Below are 27,772 nucleotides of genomic sequence, written 5' to 3' on the forward strand. Positions count from 1 at the left end.
ACGTTATATTTTTGCACCTAATGGTCCAGATTCTTAGAAATCTCTGCTTGAATTGTTTGACAGTCAGTTGTACACTCTTTACCTTGACTTGCATTACCCTCTGGGTGTTCTCATATTTCTCAATTTCAACATACTCTCCCATCTAATGTGTTACCTAATGTTATGAATGGAGAAACAATTACCCACGTTCTCATATTCTGCTATGACACTTGCTTTATTATGAAGTCTTTGATTGCATATTTTGTGTATTAACAAGAATTTAATAAACTTTGTTTAAAAAATGCATTACAATTACAATATGTCTAATCATTTCAACAGAGGATTTAGATTTAATGCACATGTAGTAGATAGCATTTTAAATCAAAAACACTTAATATTCATTAATATTCCATTGAAAACATGCTATAATTTGAGACAAATACTAATACATCCTAAATGTGCCCGTGGTTTCAACTTATTTACCAGTGTATCAGGGTGAGTAAGGTATTAATAAAACTTCTATTTCAATAAAAACACATACAGACCGAGCATTGAAATCACATATAGAATTACAAAAACAGAGAAGGCATAAAACAGAGCAGGGAAATCTGTTTTTGGGCAAATATTTACTTGTATTTCTACTGAAGTTTTAACAGAGAACACATCAATCACTGTAATCACTGCACTGCTTCAAGGCAGAAGGCAACAACTGCTTTTCGCAAGGAACTTCTTTGTCCAAATAGGATGGGTCATTCCATGATAGGCTACCACGGAGCAAGTCAAGATGGATTTTAGAAAGCTAGACTCTTCCAAATACCAATCCTGGCTCCTATAATAAGACTTTTTAGATTCTAGCTTTCAATGATGATGGCCGAGGATGTTAGAAAGCTCTGAGATTATCGTCGCCCTAGAACTACCCCAAACACTCACACAGCCACTCCAACACATACACACACATGAACACACACACACAAAAACACATACAAGCACACCAAAATACACACAAACTCACCTAAACAAAAGATGATCATGCTAAGTGACACCAAAGCCGCTGTGCCTGGGTCCTCTCTTACTAAACAAACAAGTACTTTGTTACTGTTCTAATCTTTAAAAAATCATCTTTTGAAGTGAGAAGATTCTGCAGAGTTCAAAAGGAGCCAAAACTGAGACAGGAATTAAACAAAGGCTAGCCAGAGGAAGGGGCAGTGGAGAACCAAGTTGGTCAACCATAGCATCACTTAGAAGTGTCTTATTAATTCATAGACAAGAGATCATAGATTTGCACAATGCTTCTTCTGAATTTACCATAAATGCAGCGATTGTGATATATATAAAATGTCATGCCAGAATCCAGTACATTATATGTAGAGGACTTATTAGCGCAATATAGATCTGATGATTGACAAGTGGAGAGACTATTCAGACCACTAAAGGCTCTAGTCTAGAACAACCATTCAAATCAGCCATTATCACAGCTGTACCATCCAAGAAACAGGTCAAACAAACACATGAATACACACACACATACACTTGCATGCATACGCGTTCCCCAAAGAACAACAAACATTCTTTATCTACATGGTCATCAGAGATGGCAGAATTAACACTACTCCTTGGAAAAGGAAGCATGACTGCCATCAAGGCTTGCCCTTTTTTCACTGGATTTCTACACCACTGTCAGTCCTTCTCAATGTTTCATCGTACAACTCTTCTCCTTGTGAGCCCTTTGTAATTTTGGTAAACACTAGCTCTTTCTTGCTGGATGCTGGATGCCAAGTTTTTCTCAGCACTATTTGCTGTCTTAGTTCAGTGCAACTCACTCGCTGGCCATTAGTCAAGCTCTACCCAAATGTTGATTTGGCATTGAAGTTCTGCACTCCAAGAAAGATGGAAAAGTCTTGGAATCATGACTTGTTCCCCACTCTGTGACTTGTGCTGTAGACTTTCTCTTTGGAAGTAAAAGTATTGCAGATCTCAGTAGGATGACACTCGTTGGCCATGCTGGGTGTCGACCTTAACCGTCAGGGCATAACACACTCCACAGGATCACTTGAATCGGGCAGGACATTGCAGTTGAAAGGCCAGACGACGTTGAGGAGGCTCAGGGAAGGCTGGCAGCCATGTTCAGCCCGCAGGCAGACGGAGCGGCATGGCTGCACTACTCCACCATCCCGAGTACACTTGGGCACAAAGAGGGCACAGACTAGAGGGCGCAGATGATCGTAGCATGGCAACTCCTGCAGGCTCTGTAGAGGAAAACAGCCACAGAAGTGACATAACCATTAACATAGTAATCTCATTTTTATTGTTAGCTGATGTTAATTAGTAGTTCAGAGACAGCTTGGCACAAAGCACTCTTTATAAAGGTGATCACTTACTCAGTCAGTGGTTGCAAGTGGGATGATTGCAATTAAAAGAAATGGTTACATTTGGGGACAGTCATTTACAGTTATGCTTACATTGCTCTCTGCATGTGAATAGAGAGCAATGTAACCATAACTGTAAATAGCAATAATCTTTAATAATTTGGCTGCCATTTACGGAAACTGCATAGCACTTTTCTAAAGTTTGCTTCATCCACACTGACTCAAAACTAGAGAGTTTTGTGAAGCTCTGTCAAGAGAGTCAAACGTTGCATGGAGGAAAACGTGCTGAAGTCATTGTTAATCCCTTTATGTAAATATCTTTAAAATCTACAGCAAAAGCTGCTAAATACATTTTCACCAAAATTAACTAGATGGAGCCACTTACTAGTTTATTACGAAAGCAGAAAAACTATAAGATAAATGATGTTGGAACAATTTATTTTGGATTTGCCATGTCTACTAAAAATTGGGAAATGAAGGATTCTGATTTGATAAGGCATTTTTTTTCCCTGTCTCCATTGCGGATTTGTGGAACCTCAGAATAGCCTTGTATTGTGGCTGACCACATCTGACCAATTTTGTTGCTTTGATCATTACAGAAAGTGAGGCACTGATGTATCCTATCATGAACTGAAATATGCAGGGGTTTGGAGGGGTAGCAGAAATATTTCCAGACATCAATGAGGATGTGGGGATCCAAGAGGAACAGATACTGCATCCCAAAGTTAAATAAAGCCCTTTTTAGGTCGAGCCTAGAGCAGCGCTTGTGCTGCTTGCTCGACTTTTAGTAAGGGGGTTTTCAAAGTGCTACCAGAGGCTTTTGCTGGCCTCAAGCTGGCGGTAACGCCTGCATGCACGCGCGCAGCTGCCATCTGTCTTTTCTCCATGACAGGTAATTAAGTGCATCGCAATCACTTTCACTTTCGACAAGTAAGTGCATCGCGAACACTTTCACTTTCGGCGCCAGCGCGGCCAATGCTTTTCCCGCGCGCTTGTTCTTTCTATTGGAAGAAACCTCAAGAGCTGCCAGTCAAAGCATTTATTTCCAACCACCAAGGCCCACCGGAGGCGTGTCCAGAGAAGCTTTGCAGGCACTTGTAGCATGATGGAGCATTTCTGCATATTAAGCAGCAGCTTACAAATGGGCCATGAGCTCCTTGCTCCCACACCTGATGAACACAAAAAATGAAAGGCGAGCTTCAAAACTGGAAGCTAGTGTGCTCGAGGGCAGTTTTTAATGCATTTTCATTTGCCTTTTCAATTGCTCTATCACCCGGATCCAAGAACATAGACAAAACTTTAGAAACTGAAGATCATAGAGGATCTAAGGTAGGTAGTTTAGAATAAGAGGCCCAGGATAGGGTCCAAGAAGCTTATGATTTGTCAAGTGACGTGATGGTTCTTGTTGCCTGTTCTAAGTGTCTAAACACATAATGTGTATTTGAATACACAGTAGTTTGTACCTCGGTATTAAATAGGTCTGGTGTTTGTGCTTGGATCACTGGTAAGGGTATCCAAAGAATTCAAGTGAATCTGGTGATAGGAACTCTAAAACTCCCCCCAAAGATTATTATTTTTTCTTTTTACCAAATTAGTTGATTGCACCACTTTGTCGAATATACTTCCTTTCACTGGACAGAGGTTTCTAAGCACCCTTGGCTTGTGGGTGTTTTGGATGCGCTTTAAGCAACCCATTAACCCACCACACCAAAAATGTTGCAACACTGCCTGTTGTTGCCCTTTGTCCGGTCAATGAACTGTAACACAATACCATGTCAAAACCTTCAGAAATGCGTCCACAAACTCTCACAATGCTTGCACTAACTGTTAAATTGCCATGACAGCAGCATAAAAAAACTTCACAACAACATGACATTTTCTGTGTGCCAGTCTGAAATCGCTGCACATTTGACAGAAAAAGGACCACCACGGATCTTCAGACTTCCCTCTCATCTGTCATGTGCTTGCATCTACAATCAGCTCAGTAGTTCAAGCTGGCTAGTATAATGGGCTCCCTTTCAATTACAACTGCCCAAATGTGCATTAAATTGTTTTTATCTACATGAAATCACCCAAACTCGGACTCATGAAAGTTTTTCCACTGAGACATGAGACCGGCTTGATATGTAACTCTCTTCAGGTCTTATTTCCTCATACAATATGGCATGTAAATTGTTTATGGAAACTGATTATATGAGCGAAGAAGGTTCTATACATGAAAATTGGTAGTAAAAACATCGACTTTGCATATTTATTTTTAATATGTTTTCACTATGTTGAGAAACTTCTTTAATTTTTTGGGGAGGGGCAACAGGGCGGAAGCAGGTGGGATTAGTAGAGAGCATTAGACCTGCAGGACATTCACTAGAAAGGCAACTATATTCTTTGTTTGACCACTATTTCTTTTTTTTTAACTTTATTATTTTCAGAAATAGATACAGAGAGAATAAATGAGTCAAATTTCGCATATGTCTATACATCATTATTTGGAATTCTTTCAGAGCTCAGCAGTTCATGTATGACAGTAGGTGCAAAAATAAAACATGGATTTCACATAGGGGCAGGATAATAGATAAATGAAAACAAGCAATGTCATAGCCAATAGGTCTCACTTTTGAAACCTTATAAGTATTTACTTATGCAGCACAATATTCTTGGTGCAACAACATCAACTTTTGCATGGCTAAACACTTATAAGATCTCAAAGGCGAGACCTATTGGCTATGCCAATGCTTGTTTGTTGTGGAAGTCATGGATGTGGATCTGCAGACCATGCATGGATTCACATACTTAAATCATTATTTCTTTTCGGGTAAGAAGTTGGAAAAAAAGAAGGAACCCCATAGTATAAATGTGTACAGAGAAAGGCCATGTAAAGTGAGGTCTGTGGACACATGGTCTGGGAGCAGGATGGTAGGGTGTTGAAATATCGATTACAAAAATATAGTTGACAAAAATATAGTTGTATAAATATCGTTTACAAAAATGTCGACACCCTATACCTAAACAGATAAGTACATAAATATCTACTCAAAAATATCGTTGTAATAAATATAGATGTAAAAAATATCGACTTTTTAAATTAATTAAAATTACATTAAATAATAAATAAATATAAGTACTATTAACAAAATACATTACATTACTTTTATTTTTTAACTATTTAAAACAAATTAACTACACTTTTTCATTATAAACTTAATAAATGTGTACATATACATATATTTAACACATTACTTTATATAACAACAATAATACGTACATATAATTAAAATATAAAATATAATATTAGTTAAAACATTTGACAGCGGGGCGTGGCTTAGCGGCGTTGATGGTGGACGCAGCTTTCTAGAGCTCCCGCCGGCCCGATAATATCCGACTGATCATCCTGGCCCCCGGACCCGAACAGCACACTGTTTGTGGGGCAATTGTGGCGGACGGTGTTTGGAGTCATCCGGTGCTGGAGGCGGCGCTCCGGGACGTCCAGAACAGCGGAACCGGCCGAAGCAGCAGGCGGCCTAGTCCTGGACGACAAAGCCGGGGCCTCAATTTTGGCGCACCCGAGCCGGAGAGCTCGCTCGAGGGCCGGCAGAGCGATCCTTCTGCCCGAGCTGGGGGCTGCCTGGTACCAGCGGCGCAACGAGGGGGCCCTCGGCCAACTCTGCTGTGGCGGCGGAAGAGACTGGTGCCCAGAGGACGCCGGTGAGGAGCAGCGGCCTACCTGGCCTTGGGGAAGCCGGGGCCTCGAGTTTGGCGGTTCCTGCCCGGCGATACCAACATCTGTATTCGGACAGGAGTGCAGGCGCAGTGGGGCCCAAGGAGCAGAGGGGTCGGATATGCGTCTAGACTAGATCGCTGGGAATACCACAGCTGTGCTCACTGGGGCAGTGGACTGGAGGCCAGTCGAACGGACCGGAGTGACTCGTGTCCGTGCCTGGAGAGGCGTGCCTGCTGGCGTGGTGTGGACCTTGGGCTGACCCTGCGGCGGTAGATGACGAACAGTGAGTGCCTCCCCCGGGGGGCCCCCACATTGGTGTGATTGCTCGGTGGGTGAGGGGGACCGGTGGGACCGGATTAAATCCATGATGTGGTCCTGAGCACGCTGCCGGACCTGACTACGGGCCTGGGGTACCCCTGGGCGGACGTGGAGGACCACAAGGCGGGCACATACACTCTGAAGCGGTGGGACCCATAGGGAGAGGTGTCCCTGGTGGATTTTACTCACGCAGGGGCTCGACCTGAAGAGATCTGCGGAAGCACTGCGGGAGCCTCCCCCTCCCCCGGGCAGACGACGGCGGTGTGCACGAGGCGTGTGCCGGCAGTGGGGGCACCTGGTCAGTGAAATACCCTTGGCAGCTGTTGGAGGTGTGGATTGCCCCGCCAAGAGGATCTGCGGACGTTCTGAGGGCAGTGGCACCGGAGTAAGCCTTGGCCATGACCAGAGGGGGGGGTGGGCCCGCTAAGCAGGGGCCCATCGACAAGTTTACGGAACCGAGTGGCAGTCCCGGAGCACAAAGTGGCCAGGGGTCGGGGCCAGACAACGCGGCGCTAATGGCGGCAATAACCCAATCAAGGGACATGCTGGATGCCAAAATTGGGGCTGTTGGGGCAGACGTGACCCTCCTGCGACAAGACCTGCGGAACGCTGAGGCGCGAATTACAGAGGCCGAGTCTAGGATTTCGGTGGTGGAAGAGGATGTCGGGACCCTGAAGCAGAAAATGGCGGCGATGGAGAATATTGAAAAGGGTCTGGCGCTTCATGTGGAGGATGCCGAAGGACGGGCGCGCAGAAACAACCTTCGCTTTGTAGGTTTTCCGGAGGGCTGTGAAAAGGGCAAAATGGAACAATTTCTGTCCCAATGGCTGGAGAGCTGGCTCCCCCCTGATGTCTTGTCCCGCTGCTTTGTGATTGAACGCGCCCATCGGGCCCTGACACAGAAGCCGTCGGTGGGAGAGCGGCCCAGGCCGGTGATCGCTAGAATCCTGAACTTTCATGACAGAGACACTATACTGCGGGAGGCGAGGGCCAAGGCCTCCCTTCTCTTTGAAAACCAAAAGATCATGATCTTCCCCGACTACACCAGAATTGTACAACAACAGCGGCACTCCTTTCTGGCCGCCAAGGCGAAACTTCGGGGCCTGAAGATTCAATATTCCTTGCTCTACCCGGCCCACCTACAAGTGGTCTTTCAATCCCGGACTCACTTTTTTGATACGCCAGAGGACGTCTTCAGGTGGACAGATGAAACGGTGAGAGTCAGGCCCCATGCTCAACCGGGCCTTGATCCGGGACACACGAGAGATTCATCGCAGAGCCGGGGTGACCAGAACACCCGAAGCAAAAAGAATAGGAAGTCCAGATCTCGAAAGTGCACTGCCTCTCGCGGTGGGTCCCAGTCTGCTGCGCCTACTGACTCAAACCACTCAGGAAGGGGCAGCTGAGGGACTATGGGGGGCCATGCCCGCCTACGGATACCAGATGCTCCTGCAGAGGGGAGTTGTCCACCTATGTTCTGCTTTACAGACGACCGAATGCTGAGTATATTGCCATGACTAATTGGTTATTCTAACGATTGATGGGGCTGTGAGAAGGGTTCGGGGTGCTCCAATATAGGGGCTACCTGCCTCCTACGTGAGTGGGAGATGTTAGGGGGAAGGGGGGAGTTCTTAGTGTAGTGGGTATTTGGGATCCATTGGTATGGTTGACCTTGGGCGCTCTGTTTTGGGCCCGAAGTTGCCCATGCCGTGACAGATACTTCAGTGTTCTATGAGGTATTGGGGTGGGGGGAGTAGGATGTTGAGGGGTTTGTTTGGGGGGCAGGTGGGGGATGGGGTTGGGGTTGGAGGTGAGGTGGGTGTTGCTGGGTGGGGTGGGTGGTGGGTGAGGGGGAGGAGGGCGGTTGGGGGGGTAGATAAGTTTGACACAGTGTCCGCGCTACTTCGGCAATTGAAATGTATGTGTGTGTGGCTCCGAGAGCCCAGGTTTTTGCTTTCTCTCCTTATCGACAATGGTTGACGCTCAGAGACCAGGCCTCCCGCAGGCATTGTTACGAGTGGTGAGTTGGAATGTCCGGGGGATGCTGGATAAAATAAAGCGTGGGGCGGTGCTGCGGCTGGGGAAAAGGGAAAGGGCTGACGTCCTCCTCTTACAGGAGACGCACCTCCAGGGCACCAAGACCCTCAGTTTGCAGCGGTATGGCTATCAACAAGTGTTTCATGCGGGCTTTGTGAGGGGGTCCCGAGGGGTGGCGGTCCTGGTACATCGCAGGCTCCCTTATGTACACGAGACGCAATGGATCGATGCCCATGGTAGTTTTGTGTTTGTTAAGGGTATGGTTGGGGATGAGCCGATGGTCTTTGGCAGTGTGTATGCCCCGCCCCCATTGCAAGAAGTGCTCATTGAGAAGTTATTTTAGGTGTGGGCCAATATCCCAGATGTGTTGGCGATTGTGGGAGGAGACTGGAATGACGTGATGGATGGACGGATGGATCGATATAGGCCCGGAAGGGAACTCCCGGCGGCAGCACTGACGAAACGTAGTGGCCTGGCGCAGGGCATGGGTTGGGTTGACTCCTGGCGATACCAGCACACTCTGAGCCGCGAATACTCCTATGTTTCTGCAGTGCACAAGTCCTTCTCCAGATTAGATTACCTGTTCGTGCAGCTCCCCTGGATGGCGAGGGTTGCTTCTACGGCTGTGCTTCCTCGTGGCATCTCGGACCACTCCCCTGTGTCCCTAGACCTTTCATTAGACAAGAGGCGACAGCCCTTCCGATGGCGCCAGTCAACGTGGCACCTGCAACAAGATCGCTATCGATCACATCTTCGTGAAGCCATATCTAATTACTGGGAGGAGAACGATAGGCCTGAGGTAGACGCCGCCACCCCGTGGGAGGCACTAAAGCCGGTGCTCCGGGGTGTGGACATCGCTTGGTGTGCCGGGGCCCGCAGGACCCGTCAGAGAGAGGTGGAGGAGGCAGCGGGCGGGTGCGGACCTGGAGAGAGAATGCAATATGGGCAACACAGATGAGGCAGTGGGGCAGCTCTTGTTGGCACAGCAATCATACACATCCCTGTTACTAAATGAGGCGCGCCAGCTGTGGCTGGCCACACAGAGCAGAATCTATCAATGGGGGGATAAATCCAGCACCATGCTCTACAGACTTTGCCAGCACACCTTCCGGGCTCAGACTCTGCTGGGTACTCGGGATGAGCGAGGGGACCCGATGTCGGCCCCTGAGGACATAGCGGCCAGCTTCGCACAGTACTATGCGGATCTGTATGCCCCCCGGGAGGTCCTCCCTGCGGAGGACGTTGACAAATTCTTGGCGGATCTCCCGCAGCGTGCGCTCTCGGATGAGGGCCGCGATCGGCTGGAACTCCCCCTGTCCTTGGAGGAGCTGGGCACGGCACTTGGGGAGTTGAACTCTGGCAAAGCCCCGGGACCTAACGGGTTCCCGTGTGAATTCATGAAAACCTTTCATCTCCAACTGGAGGGGCGATATAGATTGGCATTGGAGGCAGCCAGGGAGGGTGGTCGCCTCCCAGTGGATTGGCGACATGCCGAAATTGTTGTATTCTGTAAACCCGGGAGGCCCCCCGAACACCACTCCTCATACAGGCCGATTTCCCTTTTAAACTTTGAGGCGAAGATATTGGCTAAGGCCCTAGCCAACCGCCTCCTCCCATATATCACCGACCTAGTTCACCCTGATCAGGCGGGGTTTATGCCACATAGGGCGACGAGACACAACATTCGCTGCGCGCAGGTGGTGGTGGAGACAGCCCAAGCCACTGGGATCCCGGCGGCGCTCCTACTGGCCGACATAGATAGGGCATTCGATTCTCTCAGCTGGGTGTACCTTTGGGCGCTTCTGTCCCGCCTCAATCTTGGGCCTGGCTTCCTCTCGTACCTGCGCCTGCTTTATACGGACCTGACGGCGTCTGTGAGAGTGGCGGGGGCGGTGTCAAAACCCTTTCCCATCGGACGGGGCACCAGCCAGGGTTGCCCTCTCTCACCCTATTTATTCGCACTGGCTATGGAACCCTTGGCGGCGTGGGTGCGGATGGACGCGCAGCTATGGGGGCTAGAGTGGGAGATGGGTCCGTCCGATCGCATTGCACTGTACGCCGATGACGTCCTCTTCTTCCTTACAGCCATCAATAGATCTGGGCTCAGAGTCCTGGAGATAATGCAAATTTTTGGGGAAGTATCGGGTTTGCACTTAAACGTGCGAAAGTCTAAGCTGTGGGTGCTGGGGGGTGGAGACTAGGTCCATGGGCGTCAATGCTGCAGACGGCGGCAGGCGGACTTAAATACCTGGGGGTTTTTCTTACAGACGTTCCAAATGTGGCATGGGCGTGCAATGTGGTGCCCGTTTGGGACAGAGTACGGTCGGACATGAAAACTTGGCCCAGAATGCCCTTGAATATCTACGGCCGATCGGCAATATTTAAAATGGTGGCCCTCCCGCGCCTCCTATACCAACTGCAAAATCACCCATACCCCATAGCGCCGCAGTGGTTTCGTCAGGTGAACGCTGCGCTGAGTCAGTTTCTTTGGGCCGGGGGAGTGGCGAGGGTGGCTCTTCGCACTTGCTTCCTGTCCACGTACTGCGGGGGCCTGGCCACCTCAGACATTTTGTCGTACTATCAGGCATCTCACTTACTGGTGCTTAATGACTGGTGGTATGGGAACCGGAGTGACCCGACCTATGCCCTTGAATGGTACTTGATGGATCCGGACACGGTGCATACCATCCTGTATTCGGTGACTATCAGGAAGAGGCTCCCCGTGGTTACCCAGGTGGTCTTCCGAGTGTGGCGTGCGACTCTGCGCCGCATGGGGTGGTGGAATAAGTTGACGAGGGAGACCCCGCTGTGGCAGAACGGGCGACTGCCAGCACTGGCATCCCTACAGGGGTTCAGGGGCTGGGACGACATAGGCATCTCAACACTAGGCCATGTCATGAAGGGCACTACCCTCAAGTCTTTCCAGACCTTGAGTGAGGAATATGATATGCCCAGAACCCAATTCTTTAAGTACTTGCAACTGCGACATGCATTGTCCCCCTCTCTGGTGGGCTCAGAGTCCCTGCCCGAGTTCAGCCCCCTAGAGGCTAAGGTGTTTATGGGGGAATTGGAGGAAAAAAATGTTCTAACATATATCAGACCCTAGTTACGCACTGCTCCTCCTCCCTTGATAGGCTACGCTCCGTGTGGGAGGGAGATGTAGGAGCTCTCGAAGAGGAAGACTGGAGGGAGGCCCTGGAGGCCCCGAGGGGGGCGGCCATTGCGATGCGTTTACGTTTTATCCAATTTAAATACTTACATAGAGCCTACTTTACCAGAGAACGACTGTGGAGGGCTGGTTTGATTGCCTCCCCTGAGTGCTTGAGGAGCGAACGGGCGGTGGGGACTTTTATCCACACTGTGTGGTCGTGTGCAAAGCTGGCGAGGTACTGGATGGGTGTATGGGACTGCTTGTCTGAGGTTTTGGGATGGGACCTTCACCAATCACCACAGCTCGGCCTACTGCATGTAATGGAACAGGTGGGGGGCAACATATACAAACGTCATCTATTGGTTTTGGGCCTCACAGTGGCCAAACGAGATATAGCTCGGGCCTGGAAGGACCCCAGGGCCCCCTTGCTGGAAGTGTGGAGACGGGGATTGGACTTTTGCATGAGGCTGGAGCGTCCAGTCTTTGAGGCCAGGGGCTGCCCCCGGAAACATTTTAAGATATGGAAAAGATGGGCGGACTATAGAGGGTTGTGGCTGGAGCCACCTGTGCCCCAGGACGCTGGAGAAGAACTTTAACTATTGGACCTTGGGCGACAGGGAGCACGCACTTCTAGTAATTTCTTGCTTTGTGCCTTGAGGCTATGCAGACACTGTGTGGGGGAATGGGTGGGACCCGGGCAGGATGGTAGGGAATTGGGAGTTGGGGGGCGGTTGTATAACCTATTACTGCTTGTGCTGACTACACATATTATTTCATAATATGCTCGCTAGTCCTGCGATGTAATGCAGGACGGTGTCCCATTTGTATTTTGTCAGTACTGCAATAAAACTTTGTTCTGAAAAAAAAAAACATTTGATAGCGAAGGGCTAAAAATTACTATTCACACTCCAGAGGGTGCAACAGTAGGAAAAGCGTTGGATAGCGTAGGGGTAAAAATTACTATTGCCACTCCAGAGGGTGCAACAGTAGGGAAAGCGTTGGATAGCGTAGGGGTAAAAATTACCATTCCCACTCCAGAGGGTGCAACAGTAGGGAAAGCGTTGGATAGCGTAGGGGTAAAAATTACTATTCCCACTCCAGAGGGTGAAACAGTAGGGAAAGCGTTGGATAGCGTAGGGGTAAAAATGACTATTCCCACTCCAAAGGGTGCAACAGTAGGGAAAGCGTTGGATAGCGTAGGGGTAAAAATTACTATTCCCACTCCAGAGAGTGCAACAGTAGGGAAAGCGTTGGATAGCGTAGGGGTAAAAATTACTATTCCTACTCCAGAGGGTGCAACAGTAGGGAAAGCGTTGGATAGCGTAGGGGTAAAAATTACTATTCCCACTCCAGAGGGTGCAACAGTAGAGAAAGCGTTGGATAGCGTAGGGGTAAAAATTACTATTCCCACTCCAGAGGGTGCAACAGTAGGGAAAGCGTTGGATAGCGTAGGGGCAAAAATTACTATTGCCACTCCAAAGAGTGCAATAGTAGGGAAAGCGTTGGATAGCGTAGGGGTAAAAATTACTAAATGTATTTACTCGTTTAAAAATTAACAAATCTTTATTTTTATTTAATTCATCATTAATTAAATAATTATTCAATTAAAATGTAATTACTTCACTACATTTTCACTTAAAAATTCCAGTACACACACCTAAAATTAAGCAATTAACATAATTAATTTACATAATTATTAATCAATTAACTAATTGAAATTAATTAACTATTATTTATTACACTATTTATATTCAATTAACACATTAATTCATCAATTATTTTATTATATTTAAATTACTTCCCACCCTACTCCCCTATAAACCCACAACCCGCTACGGAATTATTAACATTAAATTCAACATAAAATACATTATTAACTAATAAAATGCTACAAAAAATACTACTTTGACAACCAATACTCATTAAAAACACTAAATTACTTATAATTATTTAAAAAAGGATATTTTTCTAAACTATGTTTTTGTAAACGATATTTATTACAACTATATTAATGTTATCGATATTACTTACCTGTCTGTCAATATTCTGGTCAAACTATATTTTTGACATCGATATTTCTTCTTGTAGATATTTCTGCTGCGATATTAAGGTTAGTCGATATTTTTCCGACGATATTCCCGCTCTGCACCAGCAGGATACAGTAGGTATGGGTGGTATTGATGTAGGGCCTGGCTTTAGGTCAGCTGGTGCGCTAGGACGGGCCAAAGCTGTTAAGGATTAATGTGTATTCATGCTTTTATGCATTATTAACAATGTGTACATTGTGGCTTTAAACTCAATTCTGCATTGACCAATTACTCAGATATAGCACTATTGTCTTTAAAATGAATTTCCAATGATTTGTAGAAGGAAAATGTTACTTACCCTCAACCAAATGTTCGTGGCATGTAGTGTTGTAGAGTCACGTTATGTGCATACGCCTATATTTGATATTTGTTGTGCATGTAATGTGCTCTGTTGCCTCACCAGGCATCTTGGCACTGAGGACATAGAACAGAGGTCTTCAAACTTTTTGAGGTCGAGACCCCCTTCTCAAAAGTTTATAGGTGTAAGGACCCCCTCCTGATGAAAAATTCTAGAATCTGTCACTCATCATCAGTAACAATAAACACCCTCAATTCCCATAGAAAATCAATTTTTGCAGTGGGGAAATAATGTTGAAAATAGCGTATTCTGTAAGATTTTTAGGTCTTTCACTGCCAGGTAGCTAGGTATAAAGTAACGGGTAGCTTAAATGAAAAATAAATATAAAACGTTGTTACTCAGTGGGAAATGCTCAATAGTACATTATGAAACCTTTATTAGTTATTGCACTGCAGAGGCCTGTGTGTAAACAGAGACCCGCAGGATTAAATCTTGGATGATGCAATGGAGAATAGTGATTTATGCATTTTTAGTGCTAGAAGGTCACAGCTTGTGACAGAAAGCACTGTGAATATGTAAATCATTATTTAAATCTTGAATTTTACTAATACCAAGATTGCAAGCAATTGTTTGTTTTGTTTTTAGGTCTCGCCTGAGCCAGCGCGCAGGCGCTGCTCTGCGAGGCTTATTGTAAGGACTTCCAACTCGGACCACACGCTTGTGCGTGTGTTTTTTTTTCTTTGCTCACACGCTATTGGCCTTTGCATGCGTCTTTCTAAGTAAGACAGCACGCAATTGGGCAAAGGTGGGTGCATGTCACTTTTGCATCCGCCCAGGGCCTATGGCTTGCGAGAGCGAGCATCAGCGCCATCTGTTTCCAATTATCGCGCCTCTGTTAATTGGAAACAGGTGGCGCTCGGGCTGGCCTTGGCTTTATTTCCCCTTTCAGAGCGATTGTTTACAGTCAGGAAGAATCAGGGATTTCCAGGATGTGCTGAAATTCGAAATATATACAATAGGTATGCCTGGATTAACCCTGTAATGCTGATGTTGTCGAAGGTTATAAAATGAGTATGTTTTCACTGCCTGTTTTGTGTGTATCAAACGCATCACCTCTTTCTTGCAAATTAAGTTGTGGAAATGTCTTTACTCTAGTGCACATATCTTTTTATCCATCATCCACCTATTTAGGTTGTATTCTTCCATCTACCGCTCCAACCACAATCCATCCATAAATACATGCCACCATCTGTTCGTACAGGCGTCCATCCATCCGCACAACCACCCATCATTTCATCCATCCATTCATTATTTGGGTGAGTGGTTGTTTTGTACCCCCCATAATCATGTAATTGACAACACAGACAGTGGTGCATGACCTAAGTATAGAACTGCGTGACTTAGTACACTATACCTACAAAGGAAATAGCAGACTATGTGCTGTGAGGTCAGTAATGTATCACCTCCGGTACGCTGCACGTGAAGAATGTTTGTTTATTTTGAGCATGATATTACTAGATGTGTAAGTGTAGCAGCAGAAATAACTGATAAATATGACATATATACTAGCTGTTTGTTAACCGTGTTCCTTTCGTTTATCAGCTTTCAATTCATAGTGGCGACACCGGCTGTGGCGCCCCCCGAAGCCCCCTCACCTCAGCTGTACCAGGCTGATAGCGCTCTGAGGCCTTCCCCGGTGAAGATGCTTTTATACCGGCCCCCTGCTCCCAGCGATGACAATTACTTGATAAATGCCGGGGTATCCCTTAGCACAGGGGCACCACATTGCCATTTCTGGACGGGAGCGCCTGGAGACAGAGCCTGCCTTTGAAGCGGGGTAATCCTGCAAACTACGCCCCAGTGAAGCGCTGCTCGTGTCCCGTCAGAGATCCCATTTCACAGCACGGGTCAGCAGGGAAGAATAACTGGTGAAATCATGATGGCTGGATGCGAAATGGAGATTAATAGATTCAGTGTCTTTTGGGGGGAGTGAAGGCTGTGGAATATTGTTGATATGCCTTCCTGCTTTTATCAGACGGCTGTTGCTCAAATGAACACAACATGTGCACAGGCTCGGAGCCTCGGATGGAGCCAGACAGGGAACTGGAACCGGGCTTCAATGTGCTACAGATGCCCGTGTCAACTGTGGGCCTCTAGGTAGATATTATCTGTCACGAGGATACAGCTGTATTGCGGATGTCAGGCCTTTAAAAAAATATATAGTGCTCCGTATTGTGGACTGGTAGGTTTCCAAGAGCTCCCTAACTTTGCATTTAAGAGAATGGAGGCACTTAGAAACATATTGATTTGCTCAGGATCACAAAGCTTACACATGGGAAAGAAGCTGGCATTCTGGCTTCTGGCCCCATTGCAGCCATTTTAGATACTAGACAACTTTAAGGCCTTGTGTTTTTTTCATATCTAAACGTCCTCTCAGTGGTAACAATGAACAGGCAAGAAAAGTCTCGTAGTTAACTGCCAAGGGTCTGCTTTCCGGGCCCTGTTGCTTTCTTGAACACAATTGTGCACTTTAAACGCCGCTTGGTTCTGGGTTTAGACTAGCAGACTTCTAAGCGCACTCGCTCTGTACCTTTAAATACATCGATGCACATTGAGTCTGGGTGATGAGAGCAGGGTCGCACAGTGTGCTCAATTTGGCAAATGAGGATTAGAACCCTGAACTCTTGATGCCCTTGTCTGCAAATAGATACCTACATGAATATCTCGCTAAACCCAACAAAGGCAAACGTCACCCAAAAAAGGCCTTGCCGGATCAGCTATGCAAAAAGTGCTTCAACTACTTTTTAATAGCCAGGCACTCCTTTATTTAGCTCCTGTTGTGCTTTCCTGAGACAAATGTCAATAATTTTTGTGTGCAATCCTGTCCTGTTTGTAAGTGCTTCCAATACTAGTAGATAGAACAATCGTGGCTAGGTAGATAAAAATTTGTCCAGGAACACACAGCTCTTTTGCAAATGGAGGAGCTAGGATTGCATGCAGGCCAAGTTGCACAGAAGGCACCATTACTACAAGACGGCTACTTCCCCATATGATTCCGATCTTATTTACAGGAAAAATGCAAAGCAAATACCGTCAGCTGCAAAAAGAAACTCACTCCCTGCAAAAATCCACTCTGGAAGGTAAAATTACCATTGACTGTAAGCACATTTCCATTGCCAATATCCACCATCGAAAAAGATATGCCAGAAAATGAAGGAATGTACCACTCAAACTAAGAACAGTTGTGAAGCAGGTAAAATAGACTAAAAGCTTCCAGAATAAGAAATGTAAGTTGTACAGGCAAATAAACACTGTGTTCAATTCAATTTTCATCTCAGAGAGAACGGCCCCCTCCAACCCCCAAGCCCCGCTCGCATCTTCCTTTGTGGACACAGTGCATTAACAGGCGTGCTGGGCTCAATTAAGCTGGTACTTGACCCCCCACAGCAAAACCCATCCTCCTTCATCAGCTTGTGAGGGGTGTGCACAATGAGTTTGCTTCTCAGAGCAGCGCCCAGTGCGAGGCTCTGTCTGGGACAACCGTCTCGAGCTGATGCCATTCAACAATCCTTGCGTGCAGACAATAAGGCTGGGGAATGCGCGACCCCCTTCCCATGACTCCACAGCCCCCCTGGGGGTCGCGCCCCACAGATTGAAGACCGCTGACATAGAATGCCTCTAACGCAGAGGTCTTCAAACTGTGTGGCGGGCTCCCCCTAGGGTCTGTGGATGATTTCCAAGGGGGGACGAATGCCTCTCCAATTACATGTAAATGAAGATGGCCTGGAACTGTGGCCTTATTGATTTACTGTATTTCAAGGCTATTTTCATTTACACGCAGCCCTTGAAATGTGGAATAAAATGATTGGGGCCGATTCACAGAACTAACTTAAGTCAAAATCCTAAACTTACTACTTTTGGTATTCACAAAAGTTAGGATTTTGTCTTAAGTTTGTCTTAAGACAGACTTAAGACAGACTTAAGACAAAATCCTAACTTAAGTCTGTCTTGTCTGTCTTAAGTCTGTCTTAAGTCTGTTTTAAGATTGTCTTAAGACAAACTTAAGACAAAATCCTAACTTCTGCGAATACCAAAAGTAGTAAGTTTAGGATTTTGTCTTAAGTTAGTTCTGTGAATCGGGATCATTGAGAACAGTGATTTGGACTGTACCTAATGCAAGCATTTTTATAAGTATCTCTGTTATTCCAGAGCTCATCTGATAACACCCCTGCATTACCTCTCAAGAAAAAAGTCTTTGTCACTATGAAGCATTAGGCAGGACCACTGGAATTGTGTGGCAAGAAAGGACCAATTTATGCAACATGGTTGAATAAATTATGCAAGAAGAAAAGGTAAATTATGAGGCGTAATCCAACACATTTTGTGGTTAGCTTTACTTCATTTTTTGTCAATTTTACTTATGATAACACTGTCAGGTGAAATATTATACCTCATTAGCACCAGTTTAACACCCAAATATATCAATAAGCAACTGCAAGTTGACCAATCAACCTTTATGATGAGCCTTCTACTGCTCTGGAACACGTCTTGTTTGTTAAATTCTGCAGTAGAGGATGGAATGCAGTAAATCCATAACTATGCGGGAAAACGCTGCTGCCTCAGAAACTTATAATTCTAGTGGCCCTGGCTTTAACTGACTATCAATTAATGGCTGGTAAGAGGATGTAGCATAATGGCCAGAGTAGCCGACCTTGAAGCTAGCGACCCAGGTTCGAGTCTTGGCAGGAGGCTCAAGCATCTTGTGATTCTGAACAAATCACTTAATCTCCCTGCGCCTGAAAAAAAATTGACCGGTCTGTCTGTAATGCAGCCGGTGTTCATGTAAAGCGCCCTGATACCTTTGGGTTGAGTTTGCACTATATAAAAATGCAACAAAGACAAAGAGAAGGCTTGTTTCTTCTTTAACCTGTATGCATTACCATCCACCCTTGCTTTTGGGCAGAGGCCCCTCAAAATCAGCATTAACCGTTCAGGTGCAGTTGTTTTTGTAAAAGGCGAGTCCAAGGGGTAGCAGGGAGGAAGTCGGCAGGGTTCCATTCACATGCAGAGGTCTGATTCCCTCGACCCTAATGGAGCGTGATAGTGCACTGTTATTTGTCGGGGTGCATCATAATCATGGGTAGTCCGCACCCGCATATATTCCTTTGTTTTGTTAACATTTGACATTAGAAAAGTTCAGAAATAACACTTGAAAGTGTAAATGGTAGGAACAGTGTTGTCTTATGCAGAGACAACTTAGCATTCATGTTAGAATATTGTAATCCATACCATTTGATGTTATCTACTTAACGAAATTGGTCATATAAGATGTCGCGCATTCTGGCTTAAATGTGCATCATATAAAAGTTGAACGTAGATGTCATTAATTATGCTTAATGTGTAGGATTTCATAAGTTGCTTGTGATTAAAATGAATTTGATTTGCTTTGTAATGTAATGATGTAGAATGGCCTAAATGATATATTCACTCATGTGGGCATTTGAGAGGCCTATGTGTTTCACTCTTATGTTGGCATATTTCTGTAGGCCTGAAATTTATTTTCCCTGGGGGCTCAGGAAGCGGGCTGCTAGCTAAATTTATGTGTGTGTTGAACTTGTTCTGTTCTCATGTTTCTGTTGCAGGTGGAGAAAGCCATCTTTGTTTTTCTTCAAAGAAGTCTTTTTGAGTCACAAGATACAGTGACTCCATCTATTTCTGGTACTGTGATGGACATCAGCTCCATTGTTAGTTTGTTTTCCGCTTGAAGGATGAGCATGTACATGGAGCCTAGAGATACTACATGCCAGCAACAGATGCTTACAGGTTAAGTAAAAGTTTCCATTTATGGCATGTGAAGCCGGAGATACACATCCCGTGCATATGCTGTAAAGCTGTCCTCCCTAGAATCAGTGGCCTGAGGATGTTGCAGAAGATTGGAACAGTGTGCAAAGGACAGCCTGATCAATGATAGCTTGTTGACAAGATCCATACAGTAATGTTTACAAATCTGTGTACAGATGTCGACTGTAGAAATATTAACCAAGAAGCCATAGCAGCTCCTTTTGTGCTGGTAGAGAGGGGTATGGGAGGGACAGGCAAAGGTTGTTTGGCTTCAGCATAGCAGGTCTGTATGCATCTGACCAGACAGCTTGCTAAACCTGCCTTAGAGAGAGGACAATCTTTGTGTGGTTTAGAGAAAGAGACAAAAAGCTTCTGTGTCCTACAGAAGGTCTTTGTCCTGTCAATGGAATACATGACCACCATTTTGACATCTAATGTATGAAGAGCCCATTCTGCTACTGATTCTGGATGTGGGAAGAACACTGGGAGTTCTATGATTTAATTGAGGCGAAAGGTCTTAGGTGGTAATTTAGGTTTTGTCCTGCGGACTACCCTATTGTAGTGCACTTGGAAAAGTGGTTCTTCTAGCGTAAGAGCCTGTATCTCACTAGCATGCCTGAGAGAAGGGATGGCTACTAGAAAAGCCACCATCCAGAAAAAAACTGGAATGGACAAGAGTGAAGCAGTTGAAAAGGGGGGGGGGCAATAGTATAGTGAGAACAAAGTGGAGGATCCACACAAGGATGGATGGCACATTTGGTGGAATAATCCTTTTGAGCCCTTTCATGAAGGCTTTGATAACAGGCACCCTCAAAAGCAAAGTGTGTTCTCTGTTTTGGAGATAAGCAGCAACAGCAGCCAAGTGAAATCTAATAAAAGTATAAGCGTGACTTCTGCAAGTAAAGCAGGTAACAAACTATGTCTTGGACTACTGATTTGATTGGGTCAATGTAGTTAGGGAGACAGTATTGTACAAACAGTTTCCACTTACCTGCACATCAGGCTCTGGTTGTAGACCTGTGTGCCACTTTAGGGATTGCCATGCATTCTGCTGGCAGATTGAGGTACACAAATTCTAAGATTTCAGGAGCCAAATTGCAAGATTGAGCTGTTTGGGGTTGGGATGCATGAGAGTGCCTTGGTTTTGAGCAGCTTCTCGTGAGGCTCTAGAAGGGTGGTGAACCAAGGGTGTCTGGTCCAAGTCAGTGCTACAAATATTAGGATGAGGGATTCTCAGCTATAGATAGATAGAGGGATATTTGCCAAATCTTCCAAACCACAAATGGAAGACGTGTAAGGGGAGAAAAGGGTGGGGAAACACCCCTGACCAGTTCTTCCCTAGTGCATTGCCCTTGGACTGAGGGTGGGGCAATCTGGAGGCAAAGCATGGGCAGTTTGAGTTTTCAGGGGTGGCAAACAGATCTATGTGAGGGGACCCCCAATGGTGGAAGTAAAGGAGTAATATTATTATTATTGACACTTATAAAGCGCACTATAACCCTATGGGTACCCTGGCACTATGATACGTGTGCCCTGCTGATCATAGATGATATGGAGCAAAGTTGGCAAAAGAGAAATTCGGAGAGTGGTAGGAGGCAGGCTCTAGGATATAGCCATGTCTTTATCCTTTTTCTGAACTGGAAAAGGTCATCCACCTGTCTAATCTCAGGTGGAAGTTTGTTCAAGAGCCACGCTGCTGCGGTGCTAAAGGCCCAACCTCTTGATTTAGATCTTCTGACTCTAGGCAACCTAACCAGTTTGGCGAAAGAAGAACGTAGACTCTGGGTGGGGGCATTTCATGCAAATTTGTTCTGCATTGGTTTGGGTCCGGCCCCATGCAGAGCTTTAAAAACTACGTAAAGCGGCTTAAATTGTATCCTTTGCGATACTGGAAGCTAGTGCAGCTCCGAAAGAGTCTGGGAGGCAGAAGAGCGTCATGGCCTCATTAGTGCCAGCTTAGCTCCCATTGTCTTTATTCTGTGGATTCTCTCAGTCAAATATCTTGGAGACTCCAGCAGCAAGGCATTACAGTAACCCAGCCTGCTCAGGATAGTGCTTCTTACTATCAACACTCTGGCCTGTGTTGATAGCATCGGGAGAATCTTCCAGGGTACTCTAATAAGGGAAAAACAGCTCCCAGCTGTTTTATTCACATGGGTTTCAAGAGTCAGTTTACTGTCAAACATAATTCCCAGGTTGCACACCATCTCAGAAGAGGCCTGTGGGGTGGCTGTAGGAATGGGCCTAAAATTAATAGAGAGTGAGGGAATCTTCCCGGCTGCACAGTGTAGGACTTCTGTCTTATAGGCATTAAATTGTAGAGAGTTCTCTATCAGCCAAGGTGCAGTGTCCTGCATACACGCGTGAAAGTCTTCCAGAAATATGGACTGGTCTCCCTCTAGGGACAGGATAAGCTGTCTATTATCTGCGTAGTTCACAAGATTGACATTGTGAGCCCTTATGACAGAAATCAAAGGGCTCATATAGATGTTGAACAACATTGGACAGATCGCAGATACCTGCAAGATGTTGGTGTACTGCGATTGATAGGGGAGGGCCACTGCCTGTTGCCTATTGAATAGGTAGGATTAAAACCACTTCAGGGCAGTGCCCACAACCCTGACCTCTTCGAGTCTGGCCAGAAGGACCTAATGGTTAACTGTGTCGAATGCAGCAGACAGGTCCAGCAAAATCAGTATAGCAGTTTGTCCCCTTTCTGCTCGCATTCGCAGGTCGTCCATCACGGTCACCAGAGCAGTCTCCGTTCCGTGTCCAGGGCGGAAACCCAATTGCACATCTTCTAGTATGTTATTGGTTTCTATGAACTGGGAGAGTAACTTACTAACCAGACGTTCAAGGATTTTAACCTGGTAGGGAAGGAGAGAGATGGGTCTATAGATTTTAGGACAAGCTGGGTCAAGCATTGTTTTTTTCAGAAGTGGTGTCACCAACGCTTGTTTCCAGCAGGTCCGCACTGATCCGCTAATCAAAGATTGATTACAGATCTGCCGAAGTATCGGAAAGAGTTCTGTGGCCAATTCCTTCCAGATTTAGTGTGGTAGTAGGCCCATAGGGAATCCTGAGGAGACACCCAGAGCCACTTTATTAAAGTCCTCCACCAAGAGTATCTCAAAGTGGTCTAAGGAGTTCAGTTTGTCCCCCCTACCCATCTCTTCTTCTTCGCAAGTGATAATTCCTCAGGCATATTACCCATTTTGAGTCCATTTATGATGTTTCTGATCTTGTCCTCAAAAAAGGTTGCTAGGCTGTCAAATAAATCCTGGCTAGGAGGAGTCTTGTTTTTTGAGCAGTCCGGATTGGCAATATCGTTCACTATTTTGAAGATACTTCTAGTGCTACTTGGTGCTTTCAGGATGATGTCTGCGAAGTACTCTGCTTTTGCTATAAAAAGTATTTTTTGTAGTTAGCTATTGCCGCCTTCCAGTTTTATCCTTGTCTGCATATACCTTTCGCCATTTCCTCTCCGCCTGCTTACAGCCCTGTTTCAGGGTTTAACATTTTTCATTATGCCTGTTTTTTTATGGCTTTTTAACGGGGCAATCTGGTCCAGCCTAATGTTTCTCTGTTCACAGAGAACTGCATAGTTCTCTTCCACCTCGTTGATAAGTTTGAGTTTGAGTTTGAGTTTAAGGAATTTGTAGAGCGCGCATACACCATGCGGTTTCTTGGCGCTGTGTGAATACTGCTACTCAGGGGGCAGAAAGGTTGAAGGATACGGCAAATTTAAGAGGGGAAGGCTTGGGTAAAAAGGAAGGTTTTGAGGCCTTTACGGAACAGGGGGTACTGGGAACAGGATCTCAAATGGAGTGGGAGAGAATTCCAAAAAACGGGAGCCGTGGTAAATACAAAGATAAGAAACACAGGAGATATTGTTGCCTTTTTCAAAAGTCCCTTCCTAGCCTCACTAATAGTCGGAGTGTTCATTCTGGGGTTGTATATCTGAAATGTAATCAGGTGGTGGTCAAACCAACCACCAGCAGGATATCCACTGCTCCTATAGTCTGCTTTTCAGAAAATAATAGGTCTAATATATGTCCTCCCTTGTGTGTAGGCTCAGTTACCCATTGTTGCAGGTTTAAACTCTCGCAGGATTGAAGGAGATTGTTATAACCTGAGTCCAAATTCCCATTTACTTGTAAAAGAAAGAAGGGGGTGCCCCTGTAATTTATGACAGGGAGGGGGATCTTAACATCAAAAAGATTTAGAGTCTCTGTCTTAACCGTAGCAGGCTAGGATTGCTGAACCATTACTCATAAAAGGGGTTTGGTTTGGGAAGTAGGATAATTCTCCCTATCATCTTAACCACCAGCAGTGGTAATGCAATAAATATATGTACAGTCAAAAGTGACTTTTGACTGTACATATATTTATTGCATTACCACTGCTGGTGGTTTTTAAAATTGTTTTTTATTATGTTTTAGAATGTAACCCAGTTGGGAGATGAAGAATAAATTCCATGATTATTTTTTAATTGACAAAAATTGTTTGCCTGGTATATTCTTCGAGTTTAATTTACTTTGCGTTAGTTGTCCACTCTGCCTTGCTTGTGTTATTAAATTGTATTGTTAAGATGATAGGGAGAATTATCCTACTTCCCAAAGGTGGGTATCAGGAAGGGTATGGCATGGTGATCCGACCAACTACACTGAACAATTGAGTGGATTGTAGTATCCTTTTTTCTCGATATTATCCAGTCTAACGTTGCCCCTTTTGAGTGTGTTGGCTGTGTGCAGACTTGGGTAAGGTTTAGCTCAGTTAAAAATTCTTAAAGTGCGTTGACCTGTTTGTCATTATTGTTTCCCAGTGTAAATTAAAATCGTCTAGGAATATGTTATCAGAGTGAGTGTTAGATTTAGCAGTGATGATCTCCATTAACTGGTCTATGGAAGTATCATTATTTCCTGGTGGGTGGTAAAGCGCATGCAGGTTGCACCTTTGATTGTCTGCCGATCTTATATTGAGACCGAGGTATTCACAGGATTCGAGTGGGTCACATTGTATTTGGCTGACCTCTATATTCGATCGGTGAATGCAGGCTATACTGCCTCCTGTCTTTTTTAGTCTATCTAATCTCACAATGTTATACTGAGGGGGCACCAGAAGATCCATGAAAGGGGAAGAGGATTCCGAAAGCCATATTTCTGTTAGGATTCGCAGGTCAATTTCCTGGCTAACGATGAGGGCAACTATGTCTGATGCATGTTTTGCTGCGGACCGACAGTTGAGCAGTAGGCATATCAGTGGTTTCCCTGAGCTATTAGGGTTCAGCTCTTGCGAGTTGGTGGTTAGCTGGACTTGTTGTAAGTTGTTAAGGTTGGGTTTCCTTTTCTTATGCCAGGATGTTCTATTACCATCGATCAGGACTGTTCTAATTTCCTCCCCTCTTCTGCTGTCAGTAGACTCATATGCCCGGAGTAAGGATAAGGTTTCATCTTCCGACAGGTATTTAGGATTCCTGTCTGGTTGCTTATGCCTATTTGATAATGGCAAGGCCGTCTCACTCCTCTTTCCTTAAGAATTATGCACTAATTTTTGGATCTGCTTGACTTTGGAGTGAGTGCTTACAGTGATTTCTAGTATCTTTTCCATCGCTTGCAGTGCACTTAGAATGTCCTTTGACATATTGCCTACTTGTGTTTGTAGAGCGTCGATTTCCCTCTGAGTCTGGGGTGACATATTAGGAGTGTACATCTGCCTATTTGTTGTTTGCGTCCCAGTGTTTTAGATCTGTGATTTTTCCAGAGTTCCTTTTCTTTTTGTCATTATTTCAGTTGTCTCCGCCTCCTCTATGTGTGATGTGAGATTCGCTACCTGTGTTTTGTGATCTTGATACCACGCTCGGGGGATACAAGTTGCGTACGGTCATAGATGCAATTTGTGCTGTTGTAGAAGGGGGTATAGAAGGGGTGATAACTTCCATATCCTTTTTTTCTTCATTCTCGTTGAGTGGCCTACCAGTAGGAGAGGTCACATCATGGGGGAGAAGGCGTTGGTTGTTCCCCCTGTACCTGCGCTGGGCGGTATTAGCATATAATATAGATTTTTCTGTTGTCTCTGTATCCTTCCAATCCAATGTGCCGCCTGTCAAGGCTATATCTTCTGGCAGCATTGTATGTTGTGGTTCTTGGGGGTCTCTAGGTAGTATGATGCCTGTGGTGGCAGTGTTGGTGGTGTATAGGGTGGCTACTTGTGGGGTCCGGTTTTGATGAGATCTTCAGTTCTCTACACACTCTTTTAAGGTTAAAAACAGGTTGTCGAACTTTTCTAATTCGTAGGTCCGCTCTAAGCCTTTGTGACCGTATCATCACAAGTTTTGTACCATGTGGGATATTTTCAGAAGCTCTGTCCTCCTGAGACGGAAGCCGGGAGCGCGACCTGTATTTTTAAAATTTGAGAGTCACTTGTTTAATATTTTTTTTAAACTCACCCACTCACTCCTGATCAGCCCGCTCAGCGGATGTAGCGCTGCCGCGGCACCAGAACTAACCCCACTTCTTGCCGCCATTCTGGCGAGCCTGGAGGCCACGCCCCTTTTCTGAGGCCACGCCCCCACCCCGCTGAGACCTATAAGTAGACGCTGATTGCAAGCACCTCTTTCAGAAGCTCTGTCCTCCTGAGGCGGAAGCCGGGAGCGCGACCTGTATTTTTAAAATTTGAGAGTCACTGGTTTAATATTGTTTTTAAACTCACCCACTCACTCCTGATCAGCCCGCGCAGCGGATTTAGCGCTGCCGCAGCACCAGAACTAACCCACTTCTTGCCGCCATTCCAGTGAGCCTGGAGGCCACGCCCCTTTTCTGAGGCCATGCCCCCCGCCGAGACCTACTTCCCTATAAATCATGTGCATCTTCCGGACGCGCAGCGGACGAGCGCAGCGGGTGCGCCGTCTGCACGCCGAAGGTGCGCCAAAGGATAGCCCGTCTGCGCCCGTCCGCGCCAGGCCGGGCCCAGGGCCCGTAACCCCTGGAGGAACCGCCAATATAGTTCACTCCTACACGCCCGAGCTCTTACTTGCCTTGCGACCCCCTGCCAAACACAACTGTGCACCTTTACCCAACGACAGGCACAACCCTATCGCATGCCCTGCATGCAACTTTCAACTTGACATCCCGCAGCTCTGTTGGCCCGGATCCAATGACCGTAAGTCAGCACTCACATGGCTTCTTGGTAGCCTGAACTGCAGGTCACTCAGTAAACATAAAAGAGACATATTTGACCTCCTGTCCGACAACTCACTAGATGCCCTCTTTCTCACTGAGACATGGCTACATGCTAGCGCTGGCCCAGACATCGCTGTTGCCCTACCTTCAAACTATGCTATCATCCGTAATGATCGAACCACCGGTATTGGAGGTGGGATAGCAGTCATCTTCAAAAAAACACTGCAATGTACTTTGGAACCCATTCCCTTAACCACCTGTGAGATGGCCCTTTTTAAACTCCAACTCCACCCGAACTTCACCTTCATGGGTCTCCTGATTTACTGTCCACCTGGCCCTATACAACCTTGGGCCACCCAACCAGTGGACCGGACCGCATCAGTAAGGGTAAACTATAACACCCTATCCATCTTTGGCGACCTGAACATTCACTTCGATGACCCAACCAACAAACCAGGAAACAATTTAGTTCATGACCTGGCCGCCATGAACCTTACCTTAAGGAACTCGGGTTCAACACACAAAGGGGGCCACCTCCTGGACCATATTTTTTCCAGCCTTCCCCTGCTACACTGCCAGCCCGCTCTACCCTTAGACTGGTCAGACCACTTCTTAATAAAATTCAATGTGGATGATCATACGACTTCTAACCTTCCGTGCGGGACAAACAAGTCCTTCACAAGAAATTGGAAGAAATTGGACATAAACCACTTTGCGTCCGTCCTAATCTCTGCCCCTCTGGACAAAATATTTGACACCGAAGAAATGGAGGTCGTAGCCTCCAAGACTAAAAAAT

At 45.9% G+C, this 27,772-nt stretch overlaps 1 protein-coding gene across 2 annotated transcripts in view; it reads right to left on the bottom strand.

Moving 5' to 3' along the window:
- Positions 1-1,748: 1,748 nt before the first annotated feature.
- Positions 1,749-27,772, bottom strand: part of MFRP (membrane frizzled-related protein) — a 227,923-nt gene continuing 201,899 nt past the window's right edge. For both annotated transcript variants that reach the window (XM_086958775.1, XM_086958774.1), the window contains exon 13: positions 1,749-2,225. In XM_086958775.1, the coding sequence (XP_086814901.1) occupies positions 2,001-2,225 (225 nt within the window). In that variant the 3' untranslated portion in view covers positions 1,749-2,000. The remainder of the gene's footprint in view (positions 2,226-27,772) is intronic.

Source organism: Lissotriton vulgaris, chromosome 2_1 (genome assembly GCF_964263255.1).
Source record: "Lissotriton vulgaris chromosome 2_1, aLisVul1.2, whole genome shotgun sequence".
Lineage (NCBI taxonomy): Eukaryota > Metazoa > Chordata > Amphibia > Caudata > Salamandridae > Lissotriton > Lissotriton vulgaris.